The sequence below is a fragment of the Garra rufa genome, chromosome 14 (genome assembly GCF_049309525.1).
Source record: "Garra rufa chromosome 14, GarRuf1.0, whole genome shotgun sequence".
In the NCBI taxonomy this organism is placed as follows: domain Eukaryota; kingdom Metazoa; phylum Chordata; class Actinopteri; order Cypriniformes; family Cyprinidae; genus Garra; species Garra rufa.
In genome coordinates this window covers 6045098-6067362 of record NC_133374.1, presented here as the reverse complement: position 1 = coordinate 6067362, position 22265 = coordinate 6045098, and the positions used below count along the sequence as shown (strand labels likewise).

The window sequence follows — 22265 nt, the reverse complement described above, 5'->3', positions numbered from 1 at the left end:
ATATATATATATATATATATATATATATATATATACATATATATGGTTGTCAACATTTGAAGTGGATCAAAACCTTTTTATCAAAGTTGTCCTAAACCTAAAAAAAAAAAAAAAATCTTGTCTTAGGACAATTTGATGAACTTTTATGATCCACTTCAAATGTTGACTACTGTATATATATATATATATATATATATATATATATATATATATATATATATATTTATATATTATATACACCTACATCTAAATCGAAAATAAAAAACAAAAAGCTTGAATACTTGAATATATTTTATTAAATAGAGCTTCAAAATAAACAAAAAACTGGTAATACAGTTTAAGTACCATATTTAACAAAATAAGACTCAATGAAGAAGAACATCATTAATACGACAAATAAAAGACAATTTAAGCAGAAAAGAGTTATTTACGTTAAAGTTAAACAAGAAGTTCCACACATTTTGTGAGAAAGTTGGCATTAGACAAAAATGATAAACTGTGTATAAAATCTTATAAAAGGTTCCTCAAGAATACAAAGATAACAGAGACTTAATACAAAGACAAAGTCAAAACGAGGGCAAAAATACACTTGAGAAACATGAGTAAAGAATTGGGTAAAGAACACGCAGTCCAAGACAAAAGTTTAATATATTCATCTGTGTGTGTGTGTGTGTGTGTGTGTGTGTGTGTGTGTGTGTGTGTGTGTGTGTGTGTGTGTGTGTGTGTGTGTGTGTGTGTGTGTGTGTGTGTGTGTGTGTGTGTGTGTGTGTGTCCAATCTCTCAGTCTGATCTCTGGCTCAAGGTTTGTTGATCTGGCCAGCAAACAAAATAGTCCCTGAGAAGAAAGCGAGATCAGATTTGAGATGCATTTCATATCAGGAACATTTCAATATTGCAGTTTCATAAACCAATAAAAAAAGTGTGTACCTGTGGGATTGTGTCTGATGAGAAACAGGAACGGTCTGTCCACAGTGACCCACGGAGGAGAAGATCGGGCGTGCAAGATTGCAGCTAAAATAAAAGAGAACATGCATATTAGGATCACAGATTGAGATTTAGAGTTACTTATAACTTAAAAATACAAGACATTGTGTGACAGAATAACTTACTAGTGGCTGCAGAGGCTTTGGTTCCATCCTCATTGACCTCTATCTTGGCTTTCTGAAGTGCTTTGGATACGTAGACAGACTCTGAACCTGTTACACAAACAAACACAGAAGTCGTCCTTACTCTTTAGCACACTGAAGTATTCAAAGTGAGCTTTATTCAAACACTAAACGCATGTCATTACATTAGACTGCCACATGGGGGCAACACAACAACACACTTCAGACTGACAGAGTGTAGGTTTGCTTTGTGGTATCATTTATGGCAAGCCGTTTTAGCCTAAAATATACTAAGCTATACTCGTCGTAATTGAATTTTTACTAGTAACAATTATAATCGGAATTGTTACTAGTAAAAACTGAATTAGACAGCTCTGTAATTGGAATTATTACTAGTAAAAATTGATTTAGAGAGCTCTCTAATTGTAACTGTTACTAGTAATAATTCATTTGTAGAGCTCTGTACTTAAAAATGAATGGAAGTCAATGGAGACATGACTATGGCAAGCCGTTTTAGCCTAAAATATACGAAGCATTAGTCATCGTAATTGCATTTTTACTAGTAACAATTGAATTATTGAGCTCCATAATACAATTTTGACTAGTAACAATTATAGTTAGAGAGCTCTGTAATTCAATTCTTACTAGTAACAATTCCAATTACAGAGCTCTACAAATTAATTTTTTACTAGTCATTTGTCTCCATTGACTTCCACTAATTTTTAATTACAGAGCTCTACAACTGAATTATTACTAGTAACAATTCCAATTAGAGAGCTCACTAAATAAATTTTTACTAGTAAGAGCTGAATTAGAGAGCTCTTTAACTCAATTACAGAGTTCTGCAATTAAACATCTCTTTAATATGGTTTTTTACTAGTAAAAACTGAATTAGAGAGCTTTGTAATTGGAATTATTACTAGTAAAAATTGATTTAGAGAGCTCTCTTATTGTAACTGTTACTAGTAATAATTCATTTGTAGAGCTCTGTAATTAAAAATGAATGAAAGTCAATGGAGACATGACTATGGCAAGCCGTTTTAGCCTAAAATATACAAAGCATTAGTCGTCGTAATTGCATTTTTACAAGTAACAATTAAATTATTGAGCTCCATAACACAATTTTGACTAGTAACAATTATAGTTAGAGAGCTCTGTAATTCAATTCTTACTAGTAACAATTCCAATTACAGAGCTCTACAAATAAACTTTTACTAGTCATATGTCTCCATTGACTTCCACTCGTTTTTAATTACAGAGCTCTACAACAGAATTTTTACTAGTAAGAATTTCAATTAGAGAGCTCAACAACTGAGTTATTACTAGTAACAATTCCAATTAGAGCTCACTAAGTAAATTTTTACTAGTAAGAACTGAATTAGAGAGCTCTTTAACTCAATTACAGAGTTCTGCAATTAAACATCTTTAATGTGGTTTTTTACTAGTAAAAACTGAATTGGAGAGCTCTGTAATTGCATTTTTACTAGTAATAATTAAATTGGAGAACTCTCTAATCGGAATTGTTACTAGTAAAAAATGAATTAGAGAGCTCTGTAATTGTAATTCTTACTAGTAATAATTCAATTGTAGAGCTCTGTAATTAAATGAATGGAAGTCAATGGAGACATGACTAGTAAAAATGAATTTGTATAGCTCTCTAATTGTAATAGTAAGAATTGAATCAGAGAGCTCTTTAACTCAGTTGCAGAGTTCTGCAATTAAACATTTAATGTGGTTTTTTTTTTACTAGTAAAATTTAATTGTAGAGCTCTGTAATTGCATTTTTGCTAGTAATAATTAAATTAGAGAGCCCTCTAATTGTAATTCTTAATAGAAAGAATTGAATTAGAGAGCTCTCTAATTATAATTGTTACTTGTAAAATTTGAATTACAGAGCTCTCTAATCGAATTTTTACTAGTAAAAAATGCAACACTGAGAATATTTTAGGCTAAAATGGCTTGCCATAATCATTGGAATATATGAAAAATAAAAAGACCTGGAAACTTGTTGGAATAATAAGAGGACTTGATTTACTTGAAGAGGAAAGAAGAGACCCTTACTTACATTTTATTTTATTTTCCTTCTCAGAATATATTTAATTTTATTGGTACTTTGAATCTGTTATGTCTGATATGTGCCTTGCTTAGTATCTGTGGAAAGGTTTGCTTTGTGGTATGTGTAGTAATTTCTCATACACTATGGTCTACATTTAGGCTTGTGCCGGTATTCGGTAATGCGATAAATCGCGGTAATGAATATGCACGATATTGTTATCGCGGGCACTTCAAAATACCGTGAAAAATAATAGATCAGAATTTATATTTTTAGAACGCGCATTAGCTTATTTTCCATCAACCGCTTGAAGAAACACTGCGTATATGCTGCGCAGAACTGATGCGCACTCTGATGTAAACAATCCCCACATGTAGAAGCACTGTGTGCACGCAGTGCGCGCCGCCGCTGCCACCACACTTTAATCCTCACACGAAGAAGAAGCATGGCGGAAGGAGGAACGCTGCCGACAATTTATCCCCCTTCAAAAAGGGTAAAGTCAGAGGTTTGGAAATATTTTGGGTTCCAAAAAAATGCAGAGGGATTGCTGATCGAAGACGGTTTCCCTTTGTGTAAAACATGTGGACGGAAAGTGGCTGCTAACACGGGAACACGTCTAACATGTTCGCTCATATTCGCGACAACCATCCACTGCAATTCAGGGAGATAAAGGTAAGACACTTCATTTCTCATGCTGAATACCACATAAAACAACTATTTGAAAGACAGGATGGCAAAATTACGTTAACTTATTTCCATTTGCTGCATGTTGCTTGCTTCCATGTAACGTTAGTTTAAGAGTTAGCATGAACTCCACTTGCTACACTTAAGTTTGCGTCTCGTATTTTAACAACAAAATACAATACTCAGCTAAAAGTAAGTTCTGTAATTAATAATGGAAGTTAGGCAGAATAATTTGATTTTAAGTTAAAAAAGGAATGCAACACAATCATACATTTTCACACAGTGCGAGTAAACTTGATGTTTACATGTTTACAAGAGAGTACAAGTAAAGTGCAAAACTTAAGCTCATCATCGTGTGTTTTCTATTACTAAAATATAGTATGAAATGACAGATGCATTTAGTTGAAAGTTGGAACTTGGGTTATTTTTAATCTAAAAACGAAAATTTACTTTGCTTGTATTCTCTGTCTGAACAGCATCTTTTATTTAAATTATCAGAGGTATGAAGTAATATTTTTCATTCCTATTTTACAGAGTGGCCATGCATCTAGCAGTGCTGGTTCATCTTCAGCTGAAGCCATCATTCAGCCAACAGTTCAAGAGGCATTCCAGCGTCAGGCTTCATATGGACCTTCATCTCATCAGGCCAAGGAAATCAATCATGCCATAGCATACTGTATTGCTAAAGACATGATCCACATTCACTTTGATATAATTGCTCAAGTTTACTTTTATATTGTGTATTGTTTTATTTATATTTATTTGTATTTAAATGTTTGAAGTACTTTTAGTTAATTAAAAAGTTATTAAAGTTACTAAGTTGACGAAACTGAAGTTTTTTGTGTTTTTTTTACCTGTTTCTCTTGTAAAATTACAATATCGTGATAATACCGTATACCGTGATAAAAGCTCAATCAATTAATCGCAGCATGAAAATGTGATACCGGCACATGCCTATCTACATTGCGTGCAAAACCACTTCCTTCCTTCCTCTAGTTGATCTGAGTGTATATTTTCTCTCTGTACTCTGGTATGTTCTCATATTTGCCCCTCTTATCGATTTCTAACATTTTTCTACAGATGGTCATTCTTTTAGCACATATTTTCCAGGTTGATGCACTCAACACTGTATGGATTGGAAGCCCATTTCTAGCACATAAGAAAAAAATGAATCATGCTTTGGTACATAATTATAAGATTAAAAGTCACATTTATAACATAATTAAATATACATCCTATCAAGTCATAATTATACGATAAAAAACAGAATTATGAGAAAAGAAGGTCAATATTACAATAAGCTAGTCCTAGTTATGAGGTTTAAAAATAACATAAGTCAAAAAAAAAAAAAAAAAAAAAAAAAAAGTCAAATGATGGCATACTAAGTCATAATTGTGATTAAAAGTCAAAATTAGGGCTGGGCGATAAATTCAAACGGGCCGCCAGTTCGTTCAGTTTCGCGGGTGATTCACTGGCGAAGCTTGTCAGTGATCTACGGCTCTGTGAACAAACTGGCGGTCCGTTTGAAAACAGCTGATGGATATTTACTGCTAATCAAAGAACTGGCTTTACTGACGAGATGCGCATGAATATATCGAACGATATATATCGCACAGCCCTAGTCAAAATTATGTGATGTTTAGTCTTAATTATGAGCGAAACTAATTCTTTTGACATAAAAAGTGAAATGATAACAGTATAACAGTTCTGATTTTGTCATTATGAAGTAATAATTATGAGATAAAAAGTCATACTATTAGGTCAAATAGTCACAATTATGAAATACTAAGTCATAAATATGAGATAAAAAGTCTAATTTATACTTACGAGATAAAGTCATGATTATGACACGCTACAAAGATGACATACTAATTCCTAATTATAAGATAAAACCAAGTATGACATAAAAAAAATCAAGATTATAAAGTAAATCAATTATGATAGAGGCAAGACTATGACACCAAGCATATTTATGTAATAAGTAATAAAAGTCATAATTATGATAAACTTAAAATAATGACACAATGGGTCATAATTACAGTATGAGATACAAGTCAAAATTGACATAATTATGTATGAATTATGTATTATGTAAAAACTTTATTTTTTATAATACATAATTATGACTTTGAATCTCATCATGTTGACTTTTTGTTGTAATTATGATTTATCAAACCTTTTTTGCTCTTTTGTTCAACAGCCAATAGTCCTAATTATAAGATAAGTCACTATTACAATACGCTAGACCTAGTTATGAGGCTTAAAAATAACACAAGTCAAAAAAAGTCTAAATGAAATGAATAACACTAATGACATAAGTCAAAATTATGAAGTAAATGAATTATGATAAAGGCAAGACTACGAAGTCATGTTTATAATAATATAAGTCATAATTATGACATATAAACTTAAAATAACACAATGAGCCATAATTATGAGAAGTCAATATTGTCATAATTGCCAAATTGTATATTTATAATACATATGCCTTTGTATCTGATAATGTTGACCTAAGTCGTAATTTTGATTTATCAAACCATTTTGTTCTTTTTTTATTCAAAAGCCAATAATTATAATTATAAGTCAATATTACAATATGCTAGTCCTAGATATGAGGTTTAAAAATAATGTAAGTCGAAAAAAAAAAACAAAAAAAACAATGGCATTCAAAGTCATTATTATGATAAAATATATAGTAATAATTTACTCATACTTTTGACATAAAAAGTAATGAGAAAAATAATAAAACTTAAATTATGAGATAAAGACAGTATAACAGTTTTAATTGTCATAATTATATTATAAAACGTCACAATTATGTCAAAAAGTCGAAATTATGAATATTAACTTATAAATGTGAGATAAAAAGTCTAAAAGTCTAAAAGGTCATATGAGATAAAGTCATACTTATTAGATAAAACTGATTATTAGTCTAAATTATGAAATAAATCAATTATGATAAAGGCAAGATTATGATACTAAATCATATTTATAATAATAATAATAATAATAATAATACAATTAATAACCAGTCATAATTATGACATATAAAGTTAAAACAATGACATGAGTCACAATCATGATACAAAACTAATTATGACGTAAAAAGTCAAAATTATGAAGTATATCAATTATGATAAAGGCAAGACTATGATACTAAATCATATTTATAATAATATAATTAATAAAAAGTCAAAACTATGACATATCAACTTAAATAACGCAATGAGTCATAATTATGAGAAACAAAAAGTATATTTCTAATACATAATAATGATTTTGTATCTCAAAATGTTGACTTTGTCATAATTTTGATTTATCAAACCATTTTTGTTCTTTTTTTTTTGTTTAACAGCCAATAATCATAATTATGAATTAAAAAAGAGAGTATGACAGTTCTGATTTTGTCATAAAGTCATAATAATGAGATAAAACATCACAATTATGTCAAAGTCGAAATTATGAAATACGAAGTCATAAATATGAGATAAAAAGTCTAATTTACATCATTCATGCTTAAGAGATATATGTCAATTATGACAAGTCAAAATAATGACATGCTAATGCATAATTATGAGACAAGTCAATTATGAGATAAAACTAATTATGAAGTAAAAACTGGTATGAAGTCATATTTATAATATAAGTAATAAAAAGTCATAATTATTACATTTAAACTTAAAATAATGACACAATGAGTCCTAATTATGAGATAAAAGTCAAAATAGTCAGAATTATGTCAAAAATTAATATTTATAATAATTAATTATAATTTGGTACCTCATAAGGTCATCATTTCTGATGTGGCAGACCTAGGCTTCCATAACAGCTAATTTGTGCCTTTGTTAAACTAATTCAGCTTTTCTAAAGACCAAAAGCCAAGGTTTAAGAATGCAAAAGGGCTTTAAATCCCGTAAAAGTTATCATTCACCAAGAAATAAACATTGTCAACATTTACTCATCCTCCTTTCATTCCAAACCCTAGTGACTTTCTTCCGTTTTCTATGCAATGACATTTCATAGTGAACATGTCTTTTAAGCTCCAAACAGAGCTTTTATGACCCTTTTTTTGATCCTGTTTGGAGACTGACAGACAGTTTTGTATGAAAAAAAATCTCCTTTTGTGTTCCGTTGAATAGACAACAACCTGTGATTGAGTAAATGATGATAGATTTCATTTGTGGGTGAACGATGACATTTCTTTACTGCTTAGCGTGAAAAGGCACAATGACTCACTGCTCGCTGCAATTCAGGTTAAAGTTTGTGGTTTAACAGCATGAATTATGGTAATAAAGCACAGGCTTTGAGACAAATTATCTCTTTAGAGATCATCTGGAGCCGTGCTGTGCTGGGAGCGTCTCTGGATAGTGACCAGAGCACTAACAGAGTCACTCTGACTCATTTTCACACTCCACTGAGAAACAGGATTCATGCGGCTGAAGTTCACAGTCAACAGCCAACAATATCATTCAGTCAAACACAAACATATGCACATAAAAGGAGTTCATGAAGGTTACAGCCGTCACTCACTCAGGTGTCTGAAATCAGCTTTGGTCTCACTGAAGATGTCTTTGATTCCCATCGCTGTAAGAGGAGCCTTCAAATCCACCTCTTCCTCAGCTGTGAATCTAATCCAAGAAGAAGAGAGACAGACACAAACCATGAGTTGTGCTTGAAAATGATGATGATGATGACAACGATGATCTGCAAAGTCCACAAAAGTTTGACGGACTCAGTAGAATTATTGAAAAGTTAAAGTAGTAAAATGATTTTTTTTAAAAATCACTTTTTGGCAATTGTAATACAACTGAAATGGAATAAAATTAACATATTAGACAAAAAGTCATAATAATATGATTAACAAGTCAGAAATATGACTAGTCATGATTATAAAATCATCTCTATGAAAAAAATTCTAAATTATGAGATACTAATTCACAATTATGGGATACAAAATCATTTGACATAACTATAACAATAATAATACAAGATACTAAGCCATAATTATGAGATACAAAATTATAAAAAGTTTAACAAAAAGTTTCAAAAAAATAAAAATGATGATATATTGAAGTTATAATTATGACATACTTATAGTTATAATTACGAGATCCTCATACTTATAACAAAAATTGAGATTAGTCATAATTATGAAATAGTATGTCATAATTATAGTTTTTCTAAGTCATAATTCTGAGATAAAAATTCACTATTTTGACATTTGACAAGTCAAAATGATGATATATGTGACCCTGGACCACAAAACCAGTCTTAAGTCGCTGGGGTATATTTGTAGCAATAGCCAAAAATACATAGTATGGGTCAAAATTATTGATTTTTCTTTTATGCCAAAAATCATTAGGAAATTAAGTAAAGATCATGTTCCATGAAGATTTTTTGTAAAATTCCTACTGTAAACATATCAAAATGTAATTTTTGATTAGTAATATGCATTGTTAAGTACTTAATTTGGACAACTTTAAAGGTGATTTTCTCAGTATTTTGATTTATTTGCATCCTCAGATTCCAGATTTTCAAATAGATGTATCTCAGCCAAATATTGTCCTATCCTAACAAACCATACATCAATAAAAAGCTTATTTATTGAGCTTTCACATGATGTATATATCTCAGTTTTGTAAAATTTAACCTTATGACTGGTTTTGTGGTCCAGGGTCACATATAATGCTGACATACTGAGTTATAATTACAAGATTCGTATTATTATAACACAAAATCCAAATTCTGAGATGAGTCATATTAATAAGATAGCACGTCATGATTATAAGTTTTCGAAGTAATAATTCTGAGATAAAAATGAATGACTATGAAATAATGAGTGATTATTATGAGATTCTTTCATAATATGACAATTCAAAATCATAAGATACTAAGCCATAATTATAAGACTTTAAAATCATTATGGCAAAAAGTCAAAATTATGATACATTCAAGTTATAATTATGACATTCTGAGTTAATAATTATGAGATTATCTCATAATAATAACAAAGTCAAAATTATGAAATAAAAAAGGTCATAATTTGAGATAAAAAGTCACGATGACATTCCAAGTTATAATTATGAGATTTTATAGATTCTTATAGATTCTTAGATTCTGATATTCTTATAATCACAAAGTCCAAATTCTGAGACAAGTCATATTTAAGAGACAGTATGCCATGATTATAATTTTTCTAAGTCATAATTCTGAAATAAAAATGAATGACTATGACATTGAGAGTCATAATTATGAGGTTATCTCATATGACAATAATTCAAAATTATGAGATACTATGCCATAATTATGAGACACATAAATCATTATGACAAAAAGTCAAAATGATGATATATTCTAATTATAATTATGACATACTAGGTTATAATTACGAGATTCTAATAATTATAACAAAAAGTCAAAATTTTGAGATAATGAGACAGTATGTCATAATTAAAATTAATTAATTATGAAATAAAAGTCATGATTATGACATTGAGTAATTATTATGAGATTATCTCATAATTATAATGACATATATAAATACATATGATAATTATGAGATTATCTCATAATTAACAATAATTCAAAATTATGAGATACTATGCCATAATTATGAGACACACAAGTCATTATGAGAAAAACTTGAAATTGATATATTCAGTCAGAAATAAAAGAAAACAAAAATGATAAAAGCAATAATTCTGAGATTAAAAAAAGATATTCAGTCATAATTATGAGATACAAAAGTCAAAATTAAGATATATTCAGTAATAAGCACTTATAATCATATAACTTATAATCATAAATCATAATTAAAGTCATAATTCTGAGATAGAAAGAAAAAAAGATAAATTATGAGATAAAAAGATATAATTCTGAGATTAAAAAAATCATGATTATAAGACAGTCATAATGACAAAAAGTTGAAATATGACTTATAAATTAAACAAATTAAAAATAATGACATACTAAGTTATAAATATGAGATAAAACCATCACAATTATGACATACTGAGATACAAAAGCCGTTAATATAAAAATTCACAATGATAATACATTAATTTATAACTATGAGATAAAAAGTCATGATTATGGCATACTGAGTAATAATTATGAAATTCTCATAATTACGACAATAATTAAAAATGATACGATACTAAGTCATAATTATGAGATACAAAAGTCATTAAACAGATAAAAAGTCAAAATTATGATATACTCAAGTCACAATTATGTCTTACTGAGTCATAATTATGAGATACAAAAGCCTTTAATACAAAACTTCAAAATGTTGATACATTAATTCATAACTATAAGATAAAGCTTTAATTTTGACAAGTTTTGATAATTTTGAAATACTAAACAAAATTAGACAAAAAAAGGTCACAATTACGACAAAGTCAAAATGATAACAAACTCATATTTCATATTTACAGTCATAATTATACTTAGTCAAAAAGACTAAATTAGATAAAAATTCATAATTACGACAAAAAAAATTACCCAATTATTTCTATTTCCTTTCAACTTGGACATAAATGACTTTCAATATTTTTAATTTTTGACTAAGTATATTATAATTTTGACTTTTTGTTGAGATAGTATGTCATAAGTATAGTTTTAGTCATTTTAAATCATTTTAAGATTTTGAGATAAAAAGTCATGATTTATGACATACCGAGTCATAATTATGAGATAAATTCGTAATTCTGAGATACAAAAGTCATTGTAATAAAAAAAGTTGAAATGATATATTTAGGTTATAATTATGACAAAAATTATCATTTCTACTTCCTTTCAACTTAGACATAACTGACTTTTAATTTTCAATTAAAAGTATTGTCATGTTAATATTAGCATTAGTCAAAATTAAGATTTAATATTGAAGAATATTAATAAATACTAAAATTGTTTATAAATTCTATATTAACAAATTTTAGATATTGATTTTAAAATAACACTTTTACAGTCCAAGTGAATATAAAGGATAATGTTGACCATGAGTATCTTACTTTGGTATCAGGAGGCGCATCCTCCTCTGGTTCAGCTGTTTGGTCCAACTTTGGACAGTCGCTGTAGAGATGTGCGGTAAGATGGCTGACAGTGGTGTGGCCTCTTCTGACGGCAATGCAATAAACATGCTCATTCTGTTGCCATGATATGGCAGCTCAATCACTGTATACTTCAAACCCTCTGGAGTGCTTGCTTGACCTGCAGAGAGAACCAAAACAAATGAATAGATTGACGCTGTTAGCCAAGTGAGTCAAACGGCACACTTAAGTATTAAATAAATATGAATGTTTCTCAAAAGAAAATACCCAACTCATGCGCATATGGCTCATATCCCAGTCACCTCTGTGAACTTTATAAACGCAGTCCTCTCGTACGGTCTATAAAATACTTTATTCTGCTTGTAAAGTGCTTATATCAAATCTAGCAAAAGTTTAATGGTGTTTTCTTGGAATAAATCCTTCAGACAATGGCCAGACGCTCTTGGCGTTTGCATTAGAATTCAATTAATTCACATTTTACACCATTTCAATCCCATCTGCTGCATTATGAGAAATTGTAAAACTGAAATACTCCAGGGTTCCCAGCGATAAAAAAAAGTAGCCGCGTTTTTATTGCACTGCCGTATCTGGAAAACAGCTCCACACATAGCCAGACAATGGCCTGAATCATGTGGTGGGAAAATATTTTATTACTCAACCCTCCTCAATGTGTGACTGTAATATCTGATGCAACCTGCGAGAAATTCGCAACATCTCACCTATGTTAAACACTGAGAGTTGGGACATCATGGGAACTTTGTACGTCTTTCCGTCTCCTGCAGTAAAGCTTCTGGGCTTGGTGTTCTGGGCTAGGAAACGGGACTTCCAAAGGCCTTTGAAGTAAATTGAATTTACAGCCACCAACCGTGTCAAAGGATCGAACATATCTGCTTTGACGAGACTGGGAATATGGCCTGAAAAAACAGAACAGAATAAATATTGTAATTAATTGGCACTTCACGCAAATAGAGTGCTAAATAATGCCTAAAAACTTTTTTTCTTGTTTTTCAACAAATTGTCAATAAAAGGACAACATTAAGAGATCAAAAATATTATATCAGCTGTTTTAGATGTGTGTCTGTTTTTGTATGTGCAATTTTTGGGATATGTAAATAAAGCTTGAACCCTGATTTGTGTGGTTTTGAAATAAATAAATAAAGTTAGTATGTTGGTTTTCAGTTTTTGACAAACTTTCAATAAATTAAAATGACTGTTTTTTTTTGTTTGTTTTTTTGGTATCATTTCTCTTACATAACTCAGAAATGATTTAAGATCAATAATTAAATAAAGCTTAAAACTGATTTGTGTGGTTTTGAAATAAATTAAAAATAAATAAATAACTAAATAAATAAATAAGTTAGTTTGTTGGTTTTCAGTTCTTCACAAATGTCCAATAAATCAAAATTACAGATTGTTTTTTTTTTTTTTTTTGTATAATTTCTCTTACATAACTTGGAAAATATTTAAGATCAATAATCAAATAAAGTTTAAAACTGATTTGTGTGGTTTTGAAATAAATTAAAAATAACTAAAATAACTAACTAAATAAATAAATAAATAAATAAAATGTTAGTTTGTTGGTTTTCAGTTCTTGACAAATGTCCAATAAATCAAAATTACAGATTGTTTTTTTTTTTGGTATAATTTCTCTTACATAACTTGGAAAATATTTAAGATCAATAATCAAATAAAGCTTAAAAATAAAGCTTTGCTGGTTTTCCGTTATTGACAAACTTCCAATAAACTCTTGAAATTCATTCATTTTTTGTATATTTTTTAGTGGTGGGCTGTTATCGGCGTTAACGTGCTCCATTAACGTGAGACTCTTAAAAAAATATCGCCGTTAACCTATTCTCAAAGTTGGGTTGGGAGCTGGGTCTATACTACGCAAGCTATGATGACTTTCACCTTGATATTTTAGCGCGGATGTATACGTAGCCGAATTGCACTGTAGGGGGCGAGAACGAGTCTTCGAACCTGTGTGTATGCCTACTGTGAAATTGCCACATCAAACGAGACTTGCTAACATGGATGCAGCTATGAAGCCGCGGGCGTTGCTAGACCCTTTTTACTGGGGCACATGCGTGAGTTATAATTTACTTTGATAATCCCAAAATAAAGACATTAAACTATATGCAACAACTGAATTGACGCTTCTAAAAGCAACGCAGTTTAACCAAAGACTATGCACGCAGATATCCATGCCTTGTACGCAGAAGTACATGCAGTGTAGGAATAGTTAGTTACACAAGTTTGTATAGTTAATTGTGTTGTAAATGCAATTGTCAAGCAGTTTGTGATGCAGTTTGGAAACAGGAGATGAGCCCCGCTCTAATGCGCCACCTGGCTTGAGAAACCCGTTCTCAAAAACGTACTTTTAGTCATTATTTGGGTAGCACACATATTCTGAATGCCTTCGGCAGAATTCAAATTAGCCATTTTAATCTAGATTAATCTATAATAATTCCAAGATTACAGTGAGATTAATCTAGATTAAAAAAATTAATCTATGCCCACCACTAATATTTTTCTTATATAACTTGTAAAAAATATTTTTAAGATTCATTTTTTTTAAAAGGTATTCACTTTAATTAATTAAAAAACAATAAAGAATTCATAGATAATTTAACTAATAAAAGCAAATAAATAAACATTTTTTGTATACTTGAACCTAAAATTCGACTTGCATAAATAAGAATTGAAATATAAATGCTTTTGAGATTAATTAAAAAGTTAATAATAATTATAGTTATTATATATAATAGTTATGAATGATTGAAAATAAATTAATTCATAAGTAAACAAAAACAAATAAAAAAGTTTATTTTGTATATTGGGACCAACATTTTTTTTATTATTATTATTGATAAACTACTTACTAAATATAAATAAATAAAGCACATTTTGTATATTGGGACCAATTTTTGTTTTGTTACTGATAAACTACTTCCTAAAAATAAGAACATATATATTTTCTTTCTTATACTAATTTGGATTTTTCTTCTAAGATTAATATTTAAAAAGATATTTAGAAGATTAAAAATACCTTTTCACCACAAAAAAAAAAAAATTCAACAGAATTGAGCTTCTAACTATTTCTACTACTCTAAAAAAAAATGGCACCAAGTAATATTCTGCAATTTATATATTTAACATAAATTACATTAATGATACTTTTAATACTGATATATATTTTTCAAGTTACATATGTATAACAATAAACAACTAAAGCTCTAATCTCAGGGCTAAGAATGTATTTAGAGATAAATATTACATTTGGCAGATGTAAATACCCTTAATAAATCCAGGTTAGAGGTATCAGATGCAGGGGTCAGAGTTTAAAGCAAGGTGTACCTTTAGTGCTGTTCTTCACCCATTCATTAATGGTTTCTGCAGCCTTCTCTGGGTCGCTGTAATCAATAGTTTGACTCTCGCACATAAAGTTCTCCTTGTTGGCTGTCAGGAATTCTTCCTTCATGCTGAAGCCCTCATTGGGGAACAGTGCATTGGCGATCGTCACAATATCAGCGTTGGATTTGGTCGTCAAAGCCTTATGCAACTTCCGCAGCATCTTATATGGACCTGAGAGCAGAATCAACACACAAAATGAGTTTCTAGATGGGTCTTAACATGCTATTTGGTTACAGACATAATTCTAAACCAAATTATCATGCATTATCATCAATGCATATGAACCCAGAGCAAACACTCACCCGTCTTCTTGTATTTGAGGCCCGTGAGCAGCTGTCGGCGAGTGTCTCCGTGGACCCCTGGAAGCAGCATGCCCAGGATGGAGGCCACACCGTGAGGCGACACGACCACATTCTCCTGCGGTTTGTCCTGGACCACACGCAAAAACACCTGCAGGCCGAGATCAGAGCCTCGCTCTCCGTAAGACGAGGACTGAGAGGCCGAAACGCTCAAGGAACAAACCGCCACCAAAACGCACACTTGCAACGTCACAAACATTGTGAGCTCACCTGAGGAACAGAGAGAAAGACAGGGTGATGAAGTAAAAAAATAGTTTTTTAATCTCTTTATGAATACATTATGCATTTCATTGCTTATAGAATACAAACATGATTACAGACTTAAGTCCTTAAACAGTTCAGAGAAAGAATTGAAAGCAAAACTAAATCAAAATGGTGTATTTGCGTCTAATAGTGGGTTTACTTTTGTAATGCGTATACATCTTATTGTTGATAATTCAACAAAGCATGTATTCCAAAAAAAAATTTTGCCTTAATATTTTTCAACCAAAAATATGTAAAAATGTGTCTAGATAGATATTTTACTTTTATTATGAATACTATAAATTATAAAAACCTATAAATGGGAAGATATAGATAGGTATTTTTAAAATAAAATATACATTTTTGAACAGATACTTTTTTTTTTTGCAATTTTTACAATTTATAAATTCATTATATTATATTGTATTATATATATAAATTATATTTGTAAAATAACACATACACATATATTATATATATATATATATATATATATATATATATATAGTATAAAATGAGATATTTAAATTATTTAATATTTACAAAGTATTTTGAAGTAAATTTTATTTGTATTTTAGCAATTTGTATAAATATTCAGTTTCACTCAATTAGCTACTTTATGTTTAAAGGGTTTATCTTTTTAGATATAGATGTATTTTAAGTATTTATTTTACTTAAATTTTTATAAATATTAAACAATAAAAATCTATAAACAGGGAGAGATCATTATTATAATTTATATTTGTAAAATAAAACTACATATAATGATTTTTATACTTTTATTATGTTTAAAATGAAATATACATTTTTAAACAGATTTAATTTTTATAATTTATAAATTAATATATTATATTACATATATAAAATATATTTGTAAAATAACAATTATATATATATATATATATAAAATGAATAAAATGGGGTTTTTATAATTTAATATTTACAAAGTAAAATATAAATGTTCAAGTAAATTTTATTTTTATTTTAGCAATTTGTATAAATATTCAGTTTCAATCAATTAGTTACTTTGTTATGTTTAAAGGGTTTCATTTTTTATAGACAGATAGATAGATGTATATTTTACTTTAATTTTCATAAATATTATAAATGATAAAAATCTATAAATAGGGAGAGATCCTTCTTATAATTTATATTTGTAAAATAAAAATGTATATATTTTATTCATTTAATTCATTAAAAATGTATATATAATTGTTTTTACATTTTAATATTTAATATTAAAAATTAAATACAAATTAAGTAGATTTTATTTTTCGTTGAACAATTTTTATTTATTAATAAAACATAGTTTTACTTAAATAGTTATTTTATATTATGTTTAAAGGGTGACATTTTTTTATTTTACAAAAATGATCAAATGCACACTTTAAATGATAATCACCAGACATATAATCTCATTTTACCATAGTTAAGTGAGTTCAGCACTGATCCTAAGAACACCATGGTAAAAGTAATTTAATAAACTGACTTTTAGCTTTTTTAACACATGGACTCAGTGGATTTCCATATGTTTGGAAACTGTATATTAATATTGCATCTCTATTTGGTGCTCCTAGTGTTGCACAAATGTGGCCCTGGACCACAAAACCAGTCATAAGGGTCAATTTTAGGAAAGTTGAATGAATAAGCTTTCCATTAATGTATGGTTTGGCTGAGATACAACCATTCGAAAAACTGGAATCTGAGGGTGCAAAAAAATCTAAATATTAAGAAAATCGCCTTTAAAGTTGTCCAAATGAAGTTCTTATAGCAATGCATATTACTAATCAAAAAGTAAGTTTTGGTATATTTACGGTAGGAAATTTACAAAATATCTTCATGGAACATGATCCTTACTTAATACCCTAATGATTTTTGGCATAAAAGAAAAATCATTCATTTTGACAATGTATTGATACATATGGTACATTTATTGGAGACAATAAAACATCTTCAAAACAAATGAATCCTTCATTGGGAATCATAGTAAAATGACTCGAGGCAATTCCAGGTTCAAACCTGTCCAGACGTCTGACCCGCGGCTCTTTCTTACAACATTTACACAAAGCACAACACAAATACCTGCTTCTCTCTGACATCTCATGATTTTCTCTGAGATCTTGATCTAATCAGTATTCTCCAAAGCACACTGATTTTCCGGGACTCAGACCCTTTTTTTCTTTTTTTTTCCTTTTTCTTTGCGCAAGCGTTTCTTGAGTAAAGAACGGCTCCAAGCAACACACATTTCCACAATCCTCGGGTCTCTTGGATCTGTGCACACACTTACACACACTCCTGAGCTATTCTGTTTCCCGTCACACAGCCCTGCGGCTCAGGAATTTATTTGATTAAGGATAGTGAGTGTGTGTTTGTGTGTTTGTGTGTGCCTACTTAACCATATTTTTGGGTAAAATTTGTATCTAGAAGTACAAACCCTTATTAAATCTCTCAAAACCTTCTTTTGGGTACCTTCTTATGTACATCCATACAACTACTTGAAAATCTGGAATCTGAGGGTGCAAAATAATCCAAATATTGAGAAACTCACCTTTAAAGTTGTCCAAATGAAGTTCTTAGCAATGCAAATTACTATTCAAAAATTAGTTTATGACATATTTATGGTAGAAAATTTACAAAATTTCTTCATGGAGCATGATCTTTACTTAATATCCTAATGATTTTTGACATAAAAGGAAAATTGGTCATTTTGACCCATACAATGTATTTTGGCTATTGCTACAAATACACCTGTGCTACTTTAGGCTGGTTTTGTGGTCCAGGGTCAGATATATATAACCCTGGACCACAAAACCAGTCTAAAGTAGCACGGGTGTATATAAACAGCAAAAAAAATAAAGATATTTTTATTTAATTGTAAAAATGCTGGAAAGAAATGTCAATTTCCACCACTTAATAATAATGAAATAAAAAAGCTTCTGTTGTTTTTGTCTGTTCAGTTGTTTTATTTTTGCAATTCCTATTTTTTATCTAGCAGTTTTGAGGTTTTTTTTCTCTCAAAAACATCTTATAACATTTTTTTGTGCCTCTGCCGTGAAATAAAAAAAAATTAAAAAAAGAACTTTTATCTCACATTTCTGACTTTTTTTAAACAATAGATGGCTATGCAATGTCCCCATTTAGATAGCAAAATAAACGTTTAAAATGCCGAAAATACCTCTGTTGATTATTTAATGGTGCAATTAATCGAAACAGAAAATGCGACTGCCTAAAATTGTTTAAAATTACACTGTAATATCATATGTGACCCTCAACCACAAAACCAGTTATAAGTAGCAAAGGTATATTTGTAGCAACAGCCAACAATACATTGTATGGGTCAAAATTGATTTTTATTTTATGCCAAAAATCATTAGGATATTAAGTAAAGATCATGTACCATTAAGATATTTTGTAAATTTCCTACTGTAAATATATCAAAACCTGATTTTTTATTAATAACATGCATTCCTAAGAACTTCATTCGGACAACTTTAAAGGTGATTTTCTCAATATTTTAATTTTTTAACAGGTTTAAGAATGTTAGAAAATCATTCTCATTAAGTTATAAAAACATTAAATAATCAATGTTCGGGGTTACCATTTTATCATTTTCAAACATTATTGGAATGTTACTTTTAAATGTTCTCTAAACATTCCAAAACAAGTAGTAACTTGTAGTAGTAAAAAAATATTAGTTTAATGCCCAACTAAAATGTGACCCTGGACCACAAAACCAGTCATAATGGTCAGTTTTTTGAAATTGAGATTTATACATCATCTGAAATCTGAATAAAAAAGCTTTTTTAGGACAATATTTAGTCGAGATACAGCTATTTGAAAATCTGTAATCAAAATACTGAAAAAAAATTGCCTTTAAAGTAGTCCAAATTAAGTTCTTAGCAATGCATATTAATAATCAAAGGTTACGTTTTGTTATATTTAGAGGAGGAAATGTATACAATATATTCATGGAACATTATCTTTTCTTAATATCCTAATGATTTTAGGCATAAAATATATAAAAAAATAATTTTCGACTCATACAATGTATTTTTGCCTATTACTTAAGACTGTTTTTGTGGTCCCAAATCACAAATGTTTCAGAAAAAAAGTATAAATAATGTTTTCCTGCTAACATTTTGAAAACGTTACTAAATGCCAGACACGTTGAACAAACATTCTATTAACGTTAATATAACTTTGAAAGAACGTTCAGTATTACGCAGTTAAACAGGTGCCAGTTGCAAGAACTGCTTAGACTTAGCCATCTAATTTTCTTCTTCAAGACTGGTTTTAACTTGGCAAAGCCAGTTACATATAAAGGTAGACTGGTTTAATTTGTATCCAAAAAGAAAGACTGATTACCACTTGGTTAACTGCTAACGTTAGCAGGTCAAACCCGTTTTTGACACATAAGTTATAGGCTAGGCTTATGCAACTGGCAACTGCTTGTCTATTTTGATGTTGGTCTTACGACGGTTTAACTTATCTGATTAAGTCTGCTACACCTCTAATGACAGTTAATGTCAGTTAAACAGTGTTTTCTGTGAGCTGTATGAGTAAAGCGTTGTCTTCCAATGACCGCAGTAAACTTTTTATAGCAGCTTTAGCAACTGTGTTTAATTATAGGCTTTAAAACTCCGTCTGAGAGCGCAAATAGAGGCAGGGGTCTGGAACTGAAAGTCAACAACTCACAAACAAGGCATCTTTTACATCCCTCATATGTTACAGATAAATAAAACCCCCGATAACAAACATCTATGAATTGAAACAGCTGCAACTAACTAATGCCTGGGTTAGGTACTAACGTAAACAACCTGAACAGTCTATGAGGTGAAAAATAAGATGCAATAGGCTCTACTGACCTGAACAAGCAGCTCTAACTCTTTAGGTACGCAGGTAAAGAGCGCGTGTCTTCCGCGAGCGTCCGTGTTCCTCCTCACACCGCCGCGCCTCCGTTTATTTCTTTCGGTCCCGAGCGCAGAGCCCCGCCTTCTCATAAATACAAATACTACGCCGTTAAAAGATTTTTGAATATTAATTAAGTCGCCCTGACGTCATTTTGGGTGACGTCCAACCACGCCGCTGAACGTTCTGTTACGTCATTAATATTCATGAGCGGAACCTTCGCCGTAGTAGAATTCGAGGAAGGGGTGCATACAACCAAAGACTAAAAGGACTTTGATACAACCCCTCAGAGAATTTTTAATTAACCTCTCTCATGTATGTAAACAGGAAATGACACACACGCGGAAGAATAGGATGATTAGTGAGGCGGATAATTACATGCTTTGACAAAACAATAAAACATGACCATTATCTGTTGTGCAACTGGAATCTCAAGAAATGACTAACAAAAATAAAAATAAATAAATAACATGGTAATGCAAGGTTTTGCACACGTACCAGCTTGGTAATATTCTTGGGTGTCACTTAAATACCAACTTAAATGACTTTGGATTATTTTAGAGGGTTTTTAACACGCTGTATTGGTAATATCATATACAATACTAAATACAGTGTATTGGACTAAAGCAAAAAAATTGGAATATGGCAGTAATTCAGTATACCATGGTACCGTCATAGTTGTTTGTAAGGTGTGGGATTGTTGTCTTTCTTTTTGTTTATACGATTTTAAGTAATTCTGACTTATTATCTTGCAATTCTGGCTTATTTTCCCGCAATGCTGATAAGATGAAGACTCAGAATTGTAAGATATAAACTCATAGTTGTGAGAAAAAGTCAGAAATGTGAGATATAAACTTAGAGATGCCAAATATAAATTCAGAATTGCAAGAAAAGAAGACAATCATTAAATTAGAGAATAGAAGTCAAAATTGTGAGTTTTAAAAATGTAAATAAATTTAGATTCGAAATAGTGAGATAAAAAGTTGCAATTACCTTTTTAACTTTTTTGTTTCATAGCACAAAAAAGTGAATGCAAACTAAAAATTGCAAGAAAACAAGCAAGTTCTGCTTCAATTCTGAAGTCAATTCTGAGTTTATATTTCACAATTCTGAATTCACATGAATTCATAATTGTGATTATGAAAGATATAGACAATTCTGAGTAGACAAGTCAGAATTGTCAGATATAAACTACTGAGAATTGCTATTAACTCAATTTTGAAAAAAGTCATAATAGTTAAATAAAAGTTGCAATTAGTTTTTTTTTTTGTAAACTTGCAAAAAAAATTGAGTTTATATTTTGCATTTCTGCTTTTTTTTTACAATTTTGAGTTTAGAGAATAAAAGTCAGAACTCAAAAATGTAAAATATAAATTTAAATTCGAAACAGTGAGATAAAAAGTTGCAATAACCTTTAACTTTTTTATTTCGTAGCACAAAGGAAGAAAAC

General features: G+C 29.8%; 1 protein-coding gene across 2 annotated transcripts; it reads right to left on the bottom strand.

The window, feature by feature from the left end:
- Nucleotides 1-278: 278 nt before the first annotated feature.
- On the bottom strand, nt 279-20884 carry serpine2 (serpin peptidase inhibitor, clade E (nexin, plasminogen activator inhibitor type 1), member 2). Of its 2 annotated transcripts, XM_073817975.1 has the most exons (10): nt 20773-20884; nt 15608-15874; nt 15249-15476; nt 12614-12808; nt 11856-12054; nt 8374-8471; nt 1110-1196; nt 928-1011; nt 773-835; nt 279-702 (listed from the first exon to the last, which is right to left on the bottom strand). In XM_073817975.1, exons 2-9 carry the CDS (start codon nt 15861-15863, stop codon nt 798-800), a joined length of 1185 nt encoding a protein of 394 aa, XP_073674076.1. In that variant the 5' UTR covers nt 15864-15874; nt 20773-20884; the 3' UTR covers nt 279-702; nt 773-797. The 2 variants fall into 2 exon arrangements, with proteins under 2 accessions (XP_073674076.1, XP_073674075.1); XM_073817974.1 differs by lacking the exon at nt 279-702 and having other exon boundaries at nt 726-835.
- Nucleotides 20885-22265: the final 1381 nt, after the last annotated feature.

What these genes read in the sequence shown, in the direction of transcription:
- serpine2 (XM_073817975.1), bottom strand. Translation starts at nt 15,863, where the DNA reads ATGTTTGTGACGTTGCAAGTGTGCGTTTTGGTGGCGGTTTGTTCCTTG. An exon ending in CCTCAAATACAAGAAGACGG is followed by an intron (nt 15,477 to 15,607) that starts GTGAGTGTTTGC and finishes TTCTGCTCTCAG; the next exon opens with GTCCATATAAGATGCTGCGG. An exon ending in AGCTGATTTCAGACACCTGA is followed by an intron (nt 1,197 to 8,373) that starts GTGAGTGACGGC and finishes TTTGTGTAACAG; the next exon opens with GTTCAGAGTCTGTCTACGTA.